The sequence below is a fragment of the Ictalurus punctatus genome, chromosome 19 (assembly GCF_001660625.3).
Source record: "Ictalurus punctatus breed USDA103 chromosome 19, Coco_2.0, whole genome shotgun sequence".
Classification (NCBI taxonomy): Eukaryota; Metazoa; Chordata; class Actinopteri; order Siluriformes; family Ictaluridae; genus Ictalurus; species Ictalurus punctatus.
In genome coordinates, this window is record NC_030434.2 from 9612938 (window position 1) to 9634889 (window position 21952).

The following is a 21952-nucleotide window of genomic DNA, read 5'->3' on the forward strand; positions in this document are numbered from 1 at the left end:
TTTCTCTTTTTGTATAACATTGTGTTCCTCCTTCTGCTAAATTGTTGTGGAATAAGCCTTCTGTTCTGTAGCTGGGGGCTTAATTGCACCGAGACGTGCTAAAGACTTCTTTGTGTTGTGTATCCCATTAGTTCCACTGAGTAATGTTATTTTTTTTTCAAAAGCCAATCATCCATTCAGTTTAGAGATGCCTTGGTGAATATAATGCCATTACTATTCTCTTTGTTTTTAATATATGTTACCTCATAAATCGAATTATGAAAAAAGCCAGTGGAATTTAACTCTATTATTAATGCAAGAGTGAATGCTAAATTGCTCTGCGCCCATTTCTTCTACTAAACCGATGATGGCAGCGTATAACTAATTCCAGCATTAGGACTGTTTATTACATTCCCTGTGCAAAAAAACAGGGAATCATTAGCACTTTTCAATTATTTATATGCACAACTGCCCACAGAGAACAGTGTCTATTACTCTTTGGGGATAATAATAAGATAATCTACAGGCTAGAAATAAGTGTGAAAACCTGATGAATGGATTAAAGTAGTATTACCTGTAAAATTTCTGCAACAATCTCAGCAGCTCAGAGAACACAGCAGACCCATGGGCTTTTTTATTTGTGCTAGTGTCTTTGGGACCATGGATAGACAGTAATATAAAACTTTCTAAACAGAGCTTACAAAGTATGTACAGGACAGAGTGCTGTATTACAACACTGTAAAACCGGATAAGTTCATTTAACTCCAAAAATTTGAGGAAACTAATTACCTCAAAAATTTTCAGTTGATAATCAGTTTCTTTAAGCCAAATACACTTAAATATAACACGTTTGAGTTAAATTTTTGAGAAATTGATTCAAGTAAAAGGTGCTTTAACAAAGTGTTAATTATGAGGAGTGCACACTTATGCAGCCAGGTCAATGTAAGTTGTTTCTTTCTTTTTTTCCTAAAACATTTTAATGTGTTTTTCACTTGAGTGTGGTTGGATGCTATATCTCATTAAAGGTGGAAAAAGGTCTGACCTGAAATGACATGAAAGATCTGACATATCAAAAAACATATATATATATAAAAAAAAAAAGTGTGTCACATTAGTGCTCCATTACCCCTCTAACACATATACCCTCATCAACCCCCATCCCCCCAACCACCTCAAAAAATTCTAATAAAATTCCACCTCCACAGTATCATTTTTGATAATAAATGGAAAATTATAATTGAAAGTGAAATTATAATTATATTTAAATAGGCAAACATGTCCATATCTGATGTGCTGATATTTGGTATTTACACCGCAACTACTGTAGTGCTACTGTAATAACATCCCTCCTTGCAACTAGAATGAGTGCATTACTGGTTTAATTGCTATCTTGAACATGGTTCCAGTTTCCCTGCTTTCATGTCATGTCTTTTGTGTGCGTTTGTGTGCGTGTGTGTGTGTGTGTGTGTGAGTTTAATCACTGTGGATTCAAAAGAGTTTTAATCTGAAGTAATTAAAGCTTTATGAAGGCCATTGGTATCATTTCTGGCTGTTGCTATCATAATTAGTTTTTTTTTTTTTTTTGCATTTAAGTTCAAAGTATCAAATTATTTTTAACTACAACGCTTCATGCAGTGGAGTGGAACTTTAAAAGTCAACCATGAACATCTAGGTTGTGGCTCCTGAATGCTCTGGTGCTCAGTGGTACTGTGAAGCCCTGATTCACAAGGTTTTTTATGGGTGCATAATTATCTCTGATTTGTTAAGAGTACTTTTAAAGCTTTTTTATAAACTCAAAAAAAAAAAAAAAAAAACCCCATAAAGTCTCAGCAAATTACTTCAGTTAATTCCCTTTTGCAGAATTAACACGTTGTTATTGTGCCATTATTATTTACTATTATTTGTACTTTTTCATATATATGGGCTGTCAGGTAGGTTTGTGTTGTGTTTGTATAGCTTGTTTAGTTTGTATAGTTGAATTTGTGTTATGTTTGTATTTCACTGTAGCTTTATGAAGCATTATTAATGTTTAAGTACAGGTAAAGTATATGGAACTTTGGACAGTTATGATGATTTATGAATACAGGCTAGTCTGTTGCTTTTGGGACTAGGCTCTGTTTAGTTGTTCTGTTCTCTCTGAAAATTGGAGAGGAGAGGAGTTAGTTATCTTTCTGATTACCAGCTAATGCTGTGTGCAGCTTTTGCAAAAAGATTTCATTAGAGCTCAAGCCATTTGTTATATTCTGAGATGACAGAGCAACTTGTTATATACTCTCTGCAAAACAAACAAACAAAAAAAGCCTAGACATCTTAGCAAGTGAAAATATCTTAAATATATTCAAATTAAGCTAGTCTTTTCTATTCTAAGATTACAATAAACCAAAAATAAGATTATTAAAGCTATATCAAGTCATTTTTACTCATTTAAAGCCTTTCATTTTTTTTATTTTATTGGTATAATATAATATAATATAATATAATATAATATAATATAATATAATATAATATAATATAATATAATACAATATAATATAATATAACATAGGGCGCATGGTGGCTTAGTGGTTAGCACGTTCGATTCCCATTGTGGCCCTGTGTGTGAGGAGTTTGCATGTTCTCCCCGTGCTGCAGGGGTTTCCTCTGGGTACTCTGGTTTCCTCCCCCAGTCCAAAGGCATGCATGGTAAGCTGATTGACATGTCTAAAGTGTCTGTAGTGTATGAATGGGTGTGTGAAAGTGTATGTGATTGTGCCCTGCGATGGCTTGGCACCCTGTCCAGGGTGTACCCCGCCTTGTGCCCCATTCTCCCTGGGATAGGCTTCAGGTTTCCCCGTGACCCTGAAAAGGAGTAAGCGTTATAGAAGATGGATAATGTAATATAATGTAACTTTTTGGAAATAAATGCTAAAAATAAACCCAAGAATAATTTAAACGCAGAATAGCATTTAGCCTCCTGTTAAAAATAAACCAATTGTAAGCATTAATTTTAAGCATTTATCTCTTAAAAGAAGCTAAATTATTCTGTTATACCGACAGAATAAGACAATTTATATATGTATTATATTTAATTGAGTATTATATTAAAGCCATTAAAATTAGATAATTAAAGCCATGACTCATTTCAAGCTTTAAATTGTCTTATTCTGTGGGTATAACAGAATTATTTATCTTTTTTTTTTTTTTTTTTCTTTTTTAGAAATATATAGTAATCTTAAAATAAATAGGAAACAATAGGAAATGCTAGATAGATTTGACTATGTTTAAGATATTTTCACTTCCTAATATATCATTTTTCATTATTGCAGTGTTGTCCATCTGGGATAAGTTTAACAGGTACACTGTTTCTTACTGTGCATTGTTTCCTAATCCTGTATATACATTAATTCTTATTATATAATTCAGTGATCTTCTGACTTGTGTATACAGCACAGTGAATTTCAAGACTCGTTAATATTAATGAGACTCATTTCCCTGTAGCCGAGCGCTTACTCTGTTCTCACACTTGAGAAATGACTGCTTTAGAATTTGAAGTTTTTCCTTTCACTCTACACCCATGGGCAGCCTTTGGGCTCTTTTTCCCAAGCACAAATATTAATGAGCTCGTGAGACACCTGATTTTTTTCCCCCTTGTAGGCTAGGTCAGAGGTTTCATTCAGGTTTTAGTTAGCTGATGGAGGTGTGGGTTAATGAGATGCAAATTCTCATAGTTCTGTGGTGCCTGTGTATATTTTCAGAGCATAATGAGTGTATAAGTGGACTACACAGCTGCGATGAGAATGCACTCTGCTTTAATACAGTGGGAGGACACAGCTGCACCTGCAAACCAGGGTACCTGGGTAATGGTACCGTCTGTAGAGGTGAGCTAACAACCATTTGCATAGCACCCACGTCACCAGACTAGACATCCATGAAAGATGGATTAACATTAAAAACGTTAATGGATTTATCTTTCATATCAATGGTAATAATGCCTGAATTCAAGTCTAAGGATGGGCAGGGATTGATGTGTGTGCCTTTAGCCCGCAAATACTTAAATTCTAGTAGTTGAGGGCTAAAGGCACTCACATCAATCCCTGCCCATCCTGAGACTTGAACTCAGAGATGGGTTACTGCAGATCAAATCAGGGTTCTTCTGACTGAACACTTTTATCCTATGATGAAACATTTCTATCCTGATGATATGCTCTCTTCCAGACTGATAATGACCCATTTACAGGGCATGGGAACTCACTGAATGGTTTGATGAGAATGACAATGGTGGAAATCACATGCTATGGTCTATGCAGTCACCAACTGACCACCTATAGGTTTTGGGCTGACATGTTTAACAGAGGGAAGAATGGTGTTAATTTCTCCACTACCATTACTGAGACATATAGAATTAATGCCAGGGTACACTGAACCTACAATGGTGCTTGAAAGTTTGTGAAACCTTTAGAATGTTTCATATATCTGAATAAAAAAAAAAGCAAAGGTTCACATACTTTTGCCACTCACATATACGGAATGTTGGATCATTTTCCTTAATAAATAAATGACCAAGTATAATATGTTTGTCTCATTTGTTTAATTGGGTTCTATTTGTCTACTTTTAGGACTTGTGTGAAAAGCTGATTATGTTTTAGGTCATATTTATTCAGAAATATAGAACATTCTAACTACCACTTTCAAGAACCACTTTATTCTGGCGGCTCATGGTGGCCTGACACTACAGTGGCACTGAATTCTCTTTCATTACATGTATCACTAGCTGTCACAATTTATCATTGTCATTATTACCAACTGTTACCATTTTAATGTTGTAAACCTTCATAAATTATTAGAACATCCTTAAAGATGTATATTTTTTAATTGATTTCTCTTAATTGGGTTGGTCCTAAGTACGTGTATATGTTGGTCTTTGTTGCTGCAGCACAGTGTGATGGATTGTGCCACAACGGAGGCTCCTGCGTGGCTCCAGACACATGCGTCTGCCTACAGGGCTTTACTGGGAAGAGATGTGAAACAGGTGAGTTTGTGTGACCAAATGCTAGGTTGAACTCAGCTCACATAGATGTGATGAGATGTGGAGGAGCCTGACAGAGACTCTAAAAATGATCAGAACTTCCATTAGCATTTGTAAGGTTCTTTGCATGATATTAGATATTGCATGATACTGGAAAACACTTTTGAGGTAGAATCTGACACACAATTTATACAGTGCATTCTGGGGCAGCAGAATGAGGTAGAAGCTCTTACTGCCACTCTTTTATCGTGTAGGATGCTGTCTGTGTTGTTTAATATCTCTAGACCTCTGGTCATTTGTCTAAATAGGGGTTCCTATACTGGAAAATTACAGCCTCTAAATCTATGTGAAATAAAAATGTAAAAAAATAAAAATAAATAAATTGACATACGTTTTCAACATTACCGATGAGATCAAATGAAAAAACACAAGCTAATATAGCAGAGCTGTTAAAAAAACATTGTACCAACATTAAAATAAGGGTGCTTTCACATCTGTTCAGTTAAGTTCCTGCATCCGAGTCAGAGTGAAATTGATACTTTTGGTTTGTTTGCTTTGGTTTGTTTTCTTACTGTAAGCAATTACACAAATCAAAAAGCAAAAAAATAAAGTGTTGCTGAAGAGTTTATTGGTCATTCATTGTTCAGGAAAACACTAATGGAAAAAAGTAAACAAACTTCTGCCAAATGTGCTGGGAAATCCTAAAAATCACCCCAGCAGAGCTGCACTCTATACTAGTTACTAGTTTATAACATGTGTATCACATCCACTGTTTATTTTCTCTTTTTGTTCATATGTTCGAATCTCACGTCACATCACATTTCCGCAGCACTCAGCTCAGTCTTCTGGCTCTGGTTTGTGGCTCGCGGCTCAGTTTAGCAGCTCACGTCTACAGAAAATTGTCATCGCAACCCAAAACACATGGCGTGTTTGGTTCACGTAATATATTTGGGTCGATTCAAGATCAAAATGCTTTTTCACTCTAATCAAACGGATTGGAACTACATCAAGAAGGTCTCGGATCACTTGTTTTGGTCCGTACCTGAATCCAATTGCTGTGTTCTCACCTGCACAAATGAACCACCCCAAAGATTAAAATGCACCAGGGTTCGATTCAAATGGACTAAACACTGCATATATGAAAGAACCCTAAGAAATCTACAGTAATTCAAATGCTATGGTATTACACCTATTCCTTTCACAGTCCTGAATATCAAGACTGTATTATTCACAATTTTGAAATAGCCAGTGAAGTATTTAGTTGTATGGGAGAAATCCTGCCTTATTTTTAGGAATCTTTAGCCCTAGAACCCTTAGGCACTGATTTACTAAATGATTATGTACTGTATGTATCATTTACAGACTTGACAACACCCTCAAAAAAATGTTTTTTTAGAACAACATTTGGGATGTTTTCTTTTTTTTTGTTTTGTTTTTTTGATTACAGTATAGTTTTAGATCTTCAAACAAAATACAACACAAAACAAAAGCAACCTGAGTAAACACTCAGTACAGTTTTTATTTTATTTTTATTTTTTTATGGAAGCAAAAAAAGTTATCCAACACCAATGTGAAAAACTAATTGCCCCCTTAAACTTAAAATCTGCTTGTGCCACCTTTAGCAACAATAACTGCAAACAAATACTTCAGATAACTGGAGATCAGTGTTTCACTTACTTCTAGGACTAGGATTGACTCCTATGCTTTGGATCATTGTCTTGTTACATATTACAGTTGCACTTGAGTTTCAACTTACGGACTAAAGAGAGGACATTCCTTTAGGATTTTCTGATAGTGAGCAAAATTCATGTTTGCCTCAATTATTGTAAGTTTCCCAGGCCCTGAAGCAGCAGTGCATCCCCACACCATCACACTTCCACCACCATGCTTGACCATAGGTATGATGTTCTTTTTGTAGAATTCTGTGTTTGGTTTACGCCAGATGTAATAGGACCCCTGTCTTCCAAACTGTTCCACTTTTGACTCATCAATCACAGAATATTCTCCCAAAAGGTGTGTTTTGGCAAAATTCAGACGAACCTTAATGTTCTTCTGGGTTAGCAGTGGTTTTCACCTCGCCACTCTTTCATGGATGCCATTTTTGCCCAGTGTCTTTGTGATAGTGGAGTCATGAACAGTGAACTTTATTGATGCAAGAGAGGACTGTAGGTCCTTTGATGTTGTCCTTGGCTCTTTTGTGACTTCCTGGATGAGTAGTTGCTGTGCTCTTGGAGGAATTTTGGAAGGTCGGACACTTCTGAGAAGGTTCACTCCTGTGCCGAGCTTTTTTTTTTCCATTTGGAGATAATGGCTCTCACTGTGGTTCTTTGGAGTCCCCAACTTTGGCATAGTGTGTTACTGGGTAAGACCTTTTCATGCTGTTGAAGAAGTTCTATTTAAGTGTAGATGTGATTGAACAGGGTTTGCAGTAATCAGGCCTGGCTGTGTCTAGTCCAGCTGAACCCCATTATGAATGCAGTTTCATAGATTTGGGGAATTGGTAACTATGGGGTCAAATACATTTTCACACAGGCTCAGATGGTATTGGATAACTGTTTTTGCTTCAATAAATAACATTATCATTTAAAAACTACATTTTGTGTTTACTCAGGTTGCCTTCGTTTAATCTTAGATTTTATTTTAATTCCTGAAACAATTTAGTAGAGAAATACACACACAAAAAAAGAATAAATCAGAATGGGACAAATACTTTTTCACATCACTGTGTCTGCCACTTTCTCATTATATTCCAACAGCATGTAAACAGGGTCTTTGAAAGGGTTCTCATTCATACAGTATTTACCTTATTAACAAAATGCTATCTTGTGTCTTCCTGCTTTATACAGTTACACTGTATTTCTGACATGTCTCACCACCTTTAATTAGCTTTATACTTGAAGATAAAACAACATTGACTTTTCTGGGAGACTTTTTCTTTAGAGAACTTGTTTTCTTAATCGCCCAGTGGCACCTAGTTTAATATTAATGAAGCGCTAAAAAAAAAAAATATATATATATGTAAAGCTAAGAATTTGCACAGAAATCCTTCTAAAATTATGTTTACGGCATTTGGCAGATGCCTTTATCCAGGGCGACTTACATTTATAGATGAATATAGATCACATTTATACAACTTTACACAAACTTCCAATCAGTCGTCCAATGTCTTAACTACTGAGCTACCACTGCCAAGTGTTACATTAAATAACAAAACAAAAAAATGGATCTAAGAGTTAACAGCATACAAATTGAATACACCGAGTTACCCCACATACCAAGACCCAAAACGTTCTCTCATACATACGCACATATGCACACACACAAACCCAAAGATATTTATAGTAATACTGAAAGAAAATGGCCAGCTGGAGCATTCACAACATGACTGATTGGCCGATCAGCTGGAGCCTTTTCCAGTACTACTGAAGAATGCAATTTACAAATTCTTCTTCTTGTAATCAAACTCATTGAAATCCATCACAATGACTAAACAGATTACAATTTTTTGTTCATTATTTAAGGGTGCGTGTAGAAAATTTAAGGGACCCACAGCTGTGCCAAAACAGGTTAGGTAATGTCACTGCTTATTGCGTAACTTTGTCACAGCAGGACATGTGGCTGGAGTGTTCACCAGCATAAAGAGTGGCAACACAACACCTACACACTTATGTGTGAGGGACAGAGCCATGAGAGAGAGATTGGACACATGGAGAGAAAAAGAGAAAGAGAGAGAAAGCTAGAGAGAAAGACTGAAAAGTTCATGGTGTGAGAGCAGCCAGGATGTGTGTGAGTGAAATTTGCTGGCATTCTCTGGGTGTGTAATTCTGGTGTTCTTGGAGAGCACTGACAATGACACTCATAAATTGACAGTTATCTTTTATTTCTCTCTTGACAGATGAGTGTGCATGTGAATATGTCAGTTGTTAAAGTATGTACTGAGTGCATTTGTTTCTGCTCTGTTTCTAGTTCCCAGGATGATAATACATGTGAGACGGTTTGGGAAAATCTGTAGTTAGTTGGTAGGGATGAATTCTGGAAAATTAAGAAAGATAAAAAAAAAAAAGTTTTTTTGACCAAAAATGAGTTTTTCTCCCAATAGTATACAGCACTTTGACATTTATATTTTAAAAAAAAAAAAAAAAAGAGGACAAAATCATTAGGCTATCTGCTTGCAAAGATCATGTTGTGTTTAAATGCCTTTAAGTGGTCAGCCTAAAGATGTCTAAAACCTTGTTGTAATATAAATGAACAACAAACAATAACAATATAGCCAAGTCTATCACCTCTTGATAATCTTCGTGTCATTTAATTTGAAAAGCAATCAATTAATCCAAAGGGAAGCTGTGGTGTTAAATAGCTGTCAGGGGCTTGCTTGCTGTCCATTTTCAAGAAGTATAAATGTTTCCACGTCCTCTTCATGTTTTTTCCCCCCCAAGTATTAGCTACCATATGCATATATTATATAAGTTTACTAACTTAAATTGCATCTATACATGGGGGTTTTGGTAGCGCTCACTGGAAGACTACCTTACCCATTACTGCTTGAAAACTACAGCAAACTACGGCAACTCAAATAGCTCAAAATACACAGTCTCTGTGTTCCAAATGGTATAAATCACCCTCTGAAGGGCACTTTGAAGGGAGAGTAATCAAGCTAGTCATGCTGTAAGATTGCTTCAAACTGAATTTCCAATAAAACTGACTTAAAAATTGAGTTCCAAGTGACCATTATTAATAGTTTGAAAGTGTTAGTATTTTGATTGTGTATAAAAAAATAATGAATGATTTAAGCAAAACCTTGTGTGCAATTTTGAATAAATGAAAAAGACTGTAGAAGTAACTGGCACCCTGTCCAGGGTGTAAAAATAGAAGAAAGACTTGAGACTTGACTAGGACTTGGACCTCAGGGACTTGGGACTTGACTTTGACTCCACCTCAGAGACTTGACTTGGACTCCACCTCAGAGACTTGAGACTTGACTTGGACTTGGACCTCAGGGACTTGAGACTTGACTTGGACTCCACCTCAGAGACTTGAGACTTGACTTGGACTTGGACCTCAGGGACTTGAGACTTGACTTGGACTCCACCTCAGAGACTTGAGACTTGACTTGGACTCCACCTCAGAGACTTGAGACTTGACTTGGACTTGGACCTCAGGGACTTGAGACTTGACTTGGACTCCACCTCAGAGACTTGAGACTTGACTTGGACTCCACCTCAGAGACTTGAGACTTGAAATGGACTTCTAATTCTGCAAAATGTGATGTTAATGCTGTTTTTCCATAAGTAGATTAGACAGTAATATATATTATTCAAATATTCAGGGGCATGCTCATTCAGGGGCATGCTCATCTTATTCTGTCAACTCAAAGACTTCCCATTAATAATCTTCATCCTTTGGCAGTGAACCTTGTTTGTTAATTCTAGAAGATTTCTGTTTATTGACAATATGTGCTTGCTCAGATTAGAGGAAAACAATCTATTCATTTTAATAGGTCTTGTACAATAATAATAATAATAATAATAATAATAATAATAATAATAAATATAGTTATTCAGCATGCAGCATGTGTCCTTAATGAAAAGCTACACCACCATGTAATGTTCTAGCTGCACAGTCAAGCAGAGAAACTTAATGAATGTTTCCTCCACAGGAGTAAACCTCTCTCTCTCTCTCTCTCTCTCTCTCTCTCTCTCTCTCTCTCTCTCTCTCTCTCTCTCTCTCTCTTTCTTATTATCTCTTATTATGAGGCTGTAGGAGATGAGAGCAAGTGAGTGGAAATTGCTTTTTTAACTGGTGCAGATTGGCAGATGTGTCACAAGGGCAGGATGCCTGACTAAACCTATATAAATATTTCCAAATCTACTCCGGCACATTCAGTTCAACACTTCATGCACTTACTGAGATTAAATCTGTTGTTCTAAGACAGGACAGGACTTGACAGATAGGTGATTGAATTAAAATGTAACTTAGCGTCATGTAGCAGAACACAGAATTTTGATGTTGTTAGCAAGAGCAAAGCTAATCACATTTTAGTCTGTTTTAGATAAGACTGTATAGTAAAGCCGGCCTAAAGGCTTTGTCGATAGAGGACAGATATAAAATTAGATGATAGCAGGCCTACCTGAAAATGCTGGTGACTCAATCTCACTAAATTCTTTCATAATCAAATTTTCAGATATTTGATGCAAGTTTCAGATATTTCTCCAACTCAGGGAGCTTCAGGAGTTGGATAACTTATATATTGAATCTCATACTCTCACATCTCACTGATAAACTCATATCTACGAATGAATTAACATTTCCTATGGTGGGATTTAGCATTTAGAAAGGCAGAAAGAAAGAAAATCATGAAAAAATTAGGGTTAGGGTTAGGGAATAACAAGTGTAAAGGAACGTACTAGGAATGAGTGGTTGAGCAAGTGTGCCATGCTCAAGTAAAAATTGAAAATAAAAGTAAAAATAAATAATAAAAGCAAAAATAAAAGTATTTAACAGTAATTAAAAGTAATTAGCAGTTTTGAATATCAATATTGCTTTGATGACTTTTGTTCAGGCAGGTCTGAAGATGATAGGAGCCAAATTTGGTGAAGAGTGGACAAAATTTGGATGGGAGTAGCTAAAAAGGCAGTTAGATGTAAGAATGTTTAGCATGTAATTGTTAATATTGCCCGGTGGTGCTGGCATGAAATTTGTTGCAATGACCTATGTCATCCGCAAAGTTGTTGCTGAGATACAGCCTCACTTCCTGTTTGGTGGTGTTGCTGTCAGTTTCATTGGCCCAAATCGTTTAGAGTATTCAAAATTCTTTTTGACATTTGTGAGGCTTACTCTGAAGATGATGTCTGCTGAATTTGGTGATGATTGGTGATGAAAAATATTTTTTTGACAAAATCTAAGATGGTCAAAAATCGAATTATTCAGGGATGCCTGGCTTTTGAACTTTGGACACACGGTTCAAAAGTCATGACCATAAACAAACTTCTGAATGGTGGCGCTAGAGTGTTGGCAGCACTTGGCCCAAATTTGTTCAGAATGTTCCTCCCCAATCAGAGTGCTAAATTTCTAGCACTGGAAAAATCTTTTCACCGGATGGTTCTATGGGCTGCCATAGACACCCTAGCCAGAGTAAGAATAGGTAGAATAGGTATAAGAAAAGGTAGTATCTAACTATCTATCTATGTATCTATCGATCTATCTATCTCTATCTATCTATCTAAATAATTGATGTATTTATTTTACTTCTGTTGAAACCAAGAAGTGATGTTTTACAATGAGAACAGTGTTTGCTACAAACTAATACACTTTTATTAGGAAAATAGAGTAAACAAAAATATACAAATAATATTTTGTAGCAGTGTCTTGAAAAATAGTGCTAATAAGATCCTCACATAATGAATGTTTTACACAGCAATGTTGTTTTTGGGGTAATAGCCCTGAACTTCCTTGTTTAACCTTGTATTTACTCTAAATTAGATATAATGCCACTAGACATGACTACTGTGTTTTAATCTTCGTACTCGAGACTCTGGAGCCCTTCAACGATTCCATGGTCATTTCTTTTAATGATGCAGCGTTTAAGGGCCATTTGTTCATAATGCAGCGCTATAAAGCTAGTGGTATCTATGTATTTGGAAGCAAGAGCTCCCTGTGTAATTAAGACGGTCCCTTATGAGGCCCCTTAGGTGATAATGGTTTATATGCAGAAAGATAATAAGTGGCTGATTTAATAGTATTATATATATATATATATATATATATATATATATATATATATATATATATATATATATATATATATATATATATATATATATATATATATATATAATTGTTATTTTTATACAAGGCAATTTTATTCTAACTATAATAATTACCCTTGGACAGTGTCATAATTTGTGTCATAGTGGCATTTTTATAAATAGTGCACTTTTTTACGGACCAAAAGATGTTGTTGCATCAATTTATCCATAGCAGTACAACTAAAGGTCTGGAGGTAGAATTTGAAGTATCTGGAGTCTGTTGTCTGTTCTCATATTTAATACCAGTAAAGCAAGCCTTTGATTATGAGACTAAGTATTATTAGGGATAATACTTAGGGAATTTTTTCTTAGACGCAATCCTTTGAGTGACAACATTCGCAATTGTACACACAGCATATTCAATCACACATTCACATACGTAGATACATCAACATTACATGTACTATTGTCATCATTTGAGTTAAAACAACAGTGTTTCACAGCGAGCCAGCCTACAAAGCCACCCTGCTGGTTAGCACATGCCTGTTATTGTTACACAACAATTGTTGTTATTGCACAGCCCCATAATTATTGCACAGCCCCATAATTATTGCACAGCCCCACAGTTATTGCACAGTCCCATTATTGGTGCATAATTCTGTTACTTCACAAGTCCTTAATTGTTGCACCATCCCGCAATAACATATGTTAAATGTAATGGAGGACATCTGTAGTAATTATAATTGATTAGCAAGCTACTGTACAAGGGATGTCGCTATAAATCGATGGGAGCATCGTCATGATTTTAATACAAGCTGATTGTTTTGATCTTTTGTCTTAGTGCAGTGGGATGTGTTGCCACCTCACATCTCAAGGGTCTCTGTTTCAATCCTGAGCTCGCAGTGTTTCTTTGTGGTGTTTCTGTGTGTGTTCTTCCTGCATTCATTTGTATTCCTCAGTCTTAGAGTTAAAGAATATGTCTAGCCTTGACTTTTGCTAGTTTCTGTATTTTCTGAAGATTAAAGAATAAAGCTGTTACACAACGTGTGTGTGTGTGGAGACAGGATCACCAGAATTACCATCTTTTTTCATACATAGGCCCTAAAATAACTAATAAATAAATATTTTTTTTGGTCCTCTATGACCAAATCTCCCACCATGTGGATGTACAGTATACTTCAGCATGTGGTGATTATCTGAAAAGGGTCTTAGTGTCTATACATCAAATTCCATTTCCTGATTACACCTAAATGCAAGCGTGGCTGTTTAAATAGTTACATATCTAAATTTGAAACTGAATCTGAGGACAGACTGAATCCCAAATAGCTTTTTATGGTACACTACATGCACTGTGGAAGCCATCATTTATGCTAAGTTCATACTAATGCACTTGTGTAGGAAGTAGGGAGCTATATGGAATGAAGCCAGTTTTTTGGTTTAGTTACGTTCGCTGCTGTATTTGTAATACCGATTATGCACATGGAAAAAATAGCGACGCACCCTGCAAATAACTGTTTATAGAAATGACTCGGTCATAAAACAGACGAGAGAGAGGAATAAAGCTTCTATCTAATCCTCAACATGACAAATGCTCAGTCCAAATGTGTTGAAGAGAATAAAACTTAATCATGAAGAGCATAAGACTGGGGTTCCCAAACCAGGGATCACGACCTCATGTGGATCGTTTGGTCTACAAATGGGATTGTTAGGACAACTCAAAATCTCTTCAATCGTTTGCAAGTGAATATTAACAATATTGAAGACAGATTTTATGTGCTAATATTTTGAAATGTTACTAGGAGTCACATTGAGACAAGCCATGTTTAAATGAATAGGGTACATGTTAAGTTATTGTAGTCTTTTTCACTGTTCTGACAAGCTGCACTAGCATAGTTTAGCAATAAAAATGGACCAATATCCCTGTCCATCTACCTCCACTAAACAAACTAGCATTGTGTCTCAAATTGTATGCTTGTGTACTATTCAGGACTGTGTAGTGAGCCTAGGCTGTGGCAGTTTGAGCACAAACACATAGGAGGCCACTTAGGTGCAGAACTTGGAGGAGGTTTTTTTATTCAAAAAAGTGTTTGAAGGTGGGAAATGGGGAGGTGGAATGAGGTGCTCAGGGGTTGGTGTCTTCCTCGTTGGTGTAGGTGGCATGGTGTGGTCTCCCAGGGGGCTTGAGACCTTTTCTGGAGGTCTGGGAGCTCTGGGGAGGCAGCCGGAGAGCATGGTCTTCCTCTGAGGCGGTATCTTCTGTGGAATACAAAGATAAATGCATAAGTAGGGTGTTTGAGACGGCCGCTCCCTTTGTTAGAGGAAGAAGACCCTTTTATATGCTCCCGTCGGCTGCTGAATGGTGGAGAGCTGCTGCGCTGATCATTAGCCGCCAGCCGTGTGTGTTTATGCGTCCCCGTCTTGCAGCCATGCGCTCTCAGGCTGTCCAAAACATTAGTGGTGCTGAAGCGCAGCTGTTCTTTCAGCACCACAGTGTCAGTTGCAGGAGGAGCGCTTTTCCTCTTTTGTGCGCGTTATTGAGTACTAACGCTAACCATGTTTCCTATTACAGTTAATGAATTTTAAAAAACCTCTCATGCTGCCTTCAGACTTAGCATTTCTCTGTTAAAACACATTGTGGAGATGTTTTAATCATTTACAATCTACAACAGAATGACAGGTTCAGCCAAACTGAATTTTCACCCTGTATAGGGAGCAAGAGCTATGATAGGTTTATTACCAAATACATATTTTTGTTAAACTAACTACAAATACAGCAACAATCATGTGTATAGAAGCATGAATGGCTGAAATACCCTTTAATTAGGTTCTAAAAAATTATTTCAAAGGTACACCAATGCCTGTATGCTTGAGCTATATATCTTTGAAAGGCACAGTAAATCCTCTAGTTCCTTCATTTAAAGCTATAAAAGTGTACCCTTGAGGCAAGCGTTTGAATTCTATATTATAATTGTAGCAGTAAATTTTTTTCGGAGAGTGCACAACCTTTGGTGCATCTTGGAACAATGCAGCATATTTCACTGAGAAGACTCAGAGGAAGATATGCATCCACAGGGAACATTAGTCTTTGATGTGAGTTGTGACACTAAGGAATGAAAGCAAATACTTTTTCTGAATGGAAAAAAAAATTAAGGAAAAATGTGTAACTAGGAAATATTTCAATAGCGCCTTAACACCTTGGCTTTGAAATGAAAAGTATTTGCAGATAAGCTGTTATTCATTACCCATTTCCATGCTTTTCATGGCCTTGGTACATTTGAACTGCATAGTGAATCCAAATGTTATTCTATTTTCATTCGAATACTGAAAAACAGCCTCAGAGAATTTTAATTTGTTACACTTACAGTACATTGTTCAGAAAGGACCGTGTAGTCACTACAAAACAGTTCTGCTGCACAGTCCATGGTTTGGTCAGGAGCTCAGGTTACTGTTTTACATGTTCTCAGCATATTTGTATGGGTTTCCTCTGGGTTCTCTGGTGTCCCCAAACAACAAGCGGGTAGTTGGTTTGACTATACTAAATTGCTCCTAAGCACGGATGAGTGTGCGAAGGTATACAGTGTATATGGTACCCTGTGGTGGATACTGATGCAGGGTTTATTTCGGCCTCTTTCACAGTGTTTCTCTGGATCCACTATGACCATGATAATGCCCAAGATAAAACAAATAAATAAACAAATCTTTAGCCTAGAAATGTATACAAATAATTGAGGACACTTTATATATGATAAATGAGGACACTTTATCCTCTTTATTGTAACACTTGATAATGGTATGCATGGTTATCATTATGTAGTGTTTGCATATTTATCTTCCACTAACATCCACTTATTTGTATACATTAATACATTTTTCTGTGGTCTTTTTCACTGAAAATAATGGTTTCACCAATGATATTAGGCCATTAAGTTTCATTTTCTTTGTGGGAAAATAAGACAGAAATTAGGCATACTGTAGGGCCGTCTAACCATGACATTGCCCGACATTGCCCAACAGTTCTCACTACATGGTCTCTGCTTGAGAAATTTGGATTTTGAATATGCTGAAGTCTATCAGTCATTTTAGCATTATGACTGATAAATAAAGCATTACAACTGAAGGCCTACTCTGAAGGAATGAATACAAGTTTCGGCATTTTTGAGACCAAATGTGTGAAATATATATACTCAGCAAAAGAAGAAATGTTCCTTTTCAGGAGACTGCATTTTAAAGATAATTTTGAAAATCCAAATAAGCGTTACAGATCTTTATCGGAAAGGGTTTAAACAATGTTTTTCATGTTTGTTCAGTGAAAGTTCAATGCACCTGTGGAACAATCCTTAAGACACGACCAGTTTACAGGTCGTAGGCAATTAAGGTCACAGTTACAATAACTTAGGACACTAAAGAGGCATTTCTACTGACTCTGAAAAACACCAGAATAACGCTGCCTAGGGTTCCTGCTCACCTGCGTGAACATGCAATAGGCCTGCTGCAGGGAGGCATGAGGACTGCAGATGTGTCCAGAGCAATAAATTGCAATGTCTGTAATGTACGATGCCTAAGACAGTGGTACAGGGAGACAGGAAGGACAGCTGATCGTCCTTGCAGTGACAAACCACGTGTAACCATGTCCCCCCAGACATGATTGAGAATTTGCAAATGCCATGGTGGAAGAGTGGAGTAACGTCTCATAGCAAGAACTGTCAAATCTGGTGCAGTCCATGAGGATGAGATGCACTGTAGTACTTAAAGCAGCGGGTGACCACCACATACTGACTGTTACGTTTAATATTGACCCCCCCCCATTCAGGGACACATTAGTTTCTGTTCATCAAATATCTGTGAAGCTTGTTCAGTTTATGCAGAGTAGAAGTGAACCTCACATTGGAAGCTTCTGTAAATGGGAGGGCTTGACTAGAGTTCTGTCGATATCTTTTGCATGATCCAACAGAATAGAGACAGGTTTCAGATACAAATGATCATAACATCTGTTTTGTAATAAAATTGGAAGACATTAATTGTTTCAGATAATGGATTTTATATTGTGGATATGGCTGTGGTAGAACTACATAGCAATGAAAACTAATGGCTTGGCACCAAATTAATTAACCAAATGGAAGCATGTAAATCGTAAAGGAAAGCAGGACAATTCAAGTAAGCAGAGCAAGAGAGGATTTCTGATTGGGAATAGAAATAAACTGTTGTAAAGCTGGAGAAAGGTGTGCCAGAGGAACCAATAGCTGAGAGGTGGGAAAGAACTGTGTTGTGGCAGTATTTAAATCAGAGCCAAGATCCAAGAGAATAATGTTTAGAGCACTAAGGAGAGCACTCATGTCAAGGTGAAATGGATGAAATAATAAACACACTAAAAGACTCATAGAGACTATTAAAGACTAGAGAAATAGAGGTGCCAGCATCTGTGGTTTAGCTGTAGCATTTACAGTTTTTGACCTTTTGCTCTCAACTAATAGTAGTAGTATAATAAAATTCACCAAGCAGAAAAGCCAATTCAGTCAAGGGGAAAGGATGCAAGATAAGAAAGACATGCTTTTGCTTTTAGTAGCGGATACTTCTGCTTTGCGCCAAATTTATTTAAGTGAACGCTGACCTGTGAACTCATGTACCTTAGGCTTTGGAGCCAACAGAAAGCTACAGTGGGGGAAATAAGCAGTAAATATATTTCCAGTGAGGCTATTCACAGGAAATTTTCACCAGACTTTTCACCAGTCCATAAATGAAGTTATGTGTAATAAAGAGGAATGACAGGAAAATTGTATTAAAAATTATTGAACACGCTAACTGAAATTTATTTAATACTTAGTGGAGTAGCCTTTGTTTGTAGTGACAGTTTCAAGACGCTTCCTGTATGAAGAAATTAATCAGCCGCAGTATTCAGGTGTGATTTTGGCCCATTCATCTAAACATATTGTCTTTAAATCTTGTTCAATTGGATTCAAGTCAGGTGATTGACTGGGTCATTATAACAGCTTGATTTTTTTTTTGTTGTCTGAAACCAATTGAGAGTTTCCTTCGCTGTATGCTTTGGATTGTTGTCCTGCTGGAAGGTCCACCCACATCTCATCTTCATCATCCTGGTGGATGGCAGCTGAAACTTGTCAAGTATCTCCTGGTAAAGGGCTCCATTCATCATTCCTTCAATTATATGAAGTCTGCCAGTACCATGTGATGAAAAACAGCCCCACACCATGATGCTTCACCTCCAAACTTCACTGTTGGTGTAGTGTTTTTAGGATGATGTGCAGTGCCATTTCTTCTCCAAACATGGTGTGTAGTATGACAGCCAAAAAGTTCAATTTTGCTCTCGTCTGACCAGACTACACTCTTGCAGTATTTCATAGTCTTGTTCAAATGAGTTGTAGCAAACTTTAAACGAGCTTCGACATGCCTTTTCTTTAGTAATGGAGTCTTGCAGTGTGAGCATGAACAGTCAAGTGCATTGCCTATTGTTTTCTCTGTGATGATGGCACCTGCTGCATCCAAGTGTTTCTGGAGCTCTTTCTGAGTGGTCCTTGGCTCTTGAGCTACTCTTCTGACTATTCTTCTGACTTCCTGGTCAGAACTCTTGCGAGGAGCTCCTGTGCGTGGCCGGTTGATGACGGAGTGATGTCGCTTCCACTTGAGGATAACGGCCCCAATGGTGCTTACTGGATGATTCAGAAGTTTTGAAATACGTCTGTATCCGATTCCATCAATATGTTTCAAAAGAATAATGTTGCGAAGGTATTTGGAGAGCTTTTTGCTTTCACCCATTATGAGATGCTTCTTGTGACCTTGGTAACAGAAAGCCTTTTTATAGACCATCAATTTACTAACCCAGCTGATATTAATTTGCATAGATAAGGGGTATAATTACTTACGGATTTCAGCTGGTTCCTCGCTTTACCTTGCCTTGGAGAACTGCTTTTTCTTAGCATGTTCAATAGGTTTATTCTGTGTCATTCCACTTTATTACACATAACTTTATTTATGGACTTTAATGTTGTGAATTCTTTATATCTGCGGATTTCTTGAGTTAATACTGATGTCTGGTGAAAATTTCATGTGAATAACCTCATTGGAAATATATTTACTGAAAAAAATGTTGATGCATTCAATCCATATTTCCCCTACTGTAAATGGGGGAACTGTGATTTATGTGGTTGCTTAAAAATTCCTGATTTAACTTTTGTCTTTAGTTAGAAGTCTTAGGAGACTGGTGTGTCTGAAGCACATGTCCTAGAATAATAAGTGTGCAAGACCAAGCAAGATAGCTCAATTATACTGGACAAAGAGCAGTGTGTATTTCAGATGCGTATCTTGAGGAGCGATTAAAGTAATGATGATGTCTAATAAAAAGGGGCATACAGATGTCATAGCCCGTGAGCTACAATTTCACAGTGACAGCGAATGTGACAGAGGTGTAAACAGAATGTATGCTAAGGATACTCAGGACTAACACCACCCAGCCACAGTACAGTGTGGTGTACCCACTTGTCATATGTGAGACTTCAGGGTTGGAAAATTACCAATCATGGTAGAAGGTTTGGATATACAGAAGCAGGATTCAGAGGAAGTGTGGTGGTATATACAGTGGTAAACTGTATTCTAAAAAAAAAAATCTAAGCAAATGAATATATTGATCAGAGTAGACCATATACTGATGAATGAGGTTGGGAAACAGAAAACACCAACACCTGACATCTTAAGATAAACCAATATTGACCAATTGTCTCAAGAGATGTCGATTTTTGTTTACATAAGGCTGTTATGACACATTCGGGGCTAATTTAAATTAGAACCTAATGAGAACAGGCTTAATAACTTAGAGTATTATAGCTTCTGGTATTTCAATCACATAATGGTCATGATGTGACATGGCAAGCATCATGGCTAATTTAGAGTTGAAGAGCTCAATGCTCTAGGTATAAAGAAAAATCTTATAAGCAGAAATGGGTAACACTTATGTCATGTAATTATGACACTGTTGAGTATTTACTATGTACACATTTGCCACACATCTCCAGGGTTGGGAGTTCAAATCCCACCTCTGCCCTGTGTGAGTGGGGTTTCCTCGGGGGACTCTGGTTTCCTCCCCCAGTCCAAAGACATTCGTTGTAAGCTTATTGGCATTTCCAAATTGTCTGTAGTGTGTGAATGTGTGTGATTGTACCTGATGATGAGTTGGTATCCTGTCCAGCGTGTCCCCCGCCTTGTGCCCCAAGTTCCCTGGGATAGGCTCCAGGCTCCCCCGCAACTCTGTGTAGGATAAGCGGTCTGGAAAATGGATGGATGGATGTATGCTTAAACTGAATGCTGAAAGTAGATCATTTTTATTTTCTGTGAAACCAAGAGGCTGGGACTGATTTTTTATTCTAGCCCAGACTGTAACTTTATGTAGCTGTTGATAAAAGTGATTAAACTTAGTGAAACACCCCTACATTGCATTGATTTCTTTCTCAAGCACTGATTTTTCAAAATGTATTTGGAGAAACTAGAAGTAAATAAACTAAGAAATTATTGTCCAGTGAAAGTACAAACAAAAAAAAAACAAACGAAAGAATAATAATTTTTCACTTAGCAAAACAGCTAACTGGAAGCGCAGCTTTTCTGTTTGCCATGTTTGCTATTTGGAGACAAGTCATGATTGCAAACTCTCATTGTTCATTAAAAACCACACACCTTACAATTTAAATAAGCCCCAGAGGTATATTATCTGCGATAACCAAGACAAATTCAAAAGCAGTATTATGCCCAATGGTAAACTCCAGGTATGTCCAGTAACCACTCTATTCCTCTTAACTGAATAGTTTGGCAGCTGAATTGATACATTCCATCAAGGCCATTAATAATAGTCCTTTATAATTGCAAGATTCAAGGACATAGAGGATAAAAGAAAAGCTACTTGAATACGTGTTAGTAGGAGACTCCACTGAGCTCAGTGGTGGTGACTGCAGGCAGGATGGCCTTGATTTTTTTTTTCCATTTGTGTGGAGGTGAATCAAGTAGTTTGGGTGGAGATAGTAGCTTTAGTCTCAGATTCTGCTGCAGTGACGGTGTATTTGGGCTACTGTTTTCAATGCCAGATTGGCACACTGGACTTAACACTTGCAATGGCAAATGCGATGAACTGGCATTTTGCAGAATTGGGATTTCAGCAGCTAATTAAATTATTTCCTATCTGAGCAAAAGAAAAAAAAAACCTTTCAAATGGTAGGCATTATAT

General features: G+C 37.0%; 1 protein-coding gene across 4 annotated transcripts in view; it reads left to right on the forward strand.

Moving 5' to 3' along the window:
• The window catches only part of nell2b (neural EGFL like 2b), a 76614-nt gene that overhangs the window by 41309 nt on the left and 13353 nt on the right, over positions 1 to 21952 (forward strand). For all 4 annotated transcript variants that reach the window (XM_017493818.3, XM_017493814.3, XM_017493815.3 and 1 more), the window contains exons 14-15: positions 3714 to 3836; positions 4892 to 4987. In XM_017493818.3, the coding sequence (XP_017349307.1) occupies positions 3714 to 3836; positions 4892 to 4987 (219 nt within the window). The remainder of the gene's footprint in view (positions 1 to 3713; positions 3837 to 4891; positions 4988 to 21952) is intronic.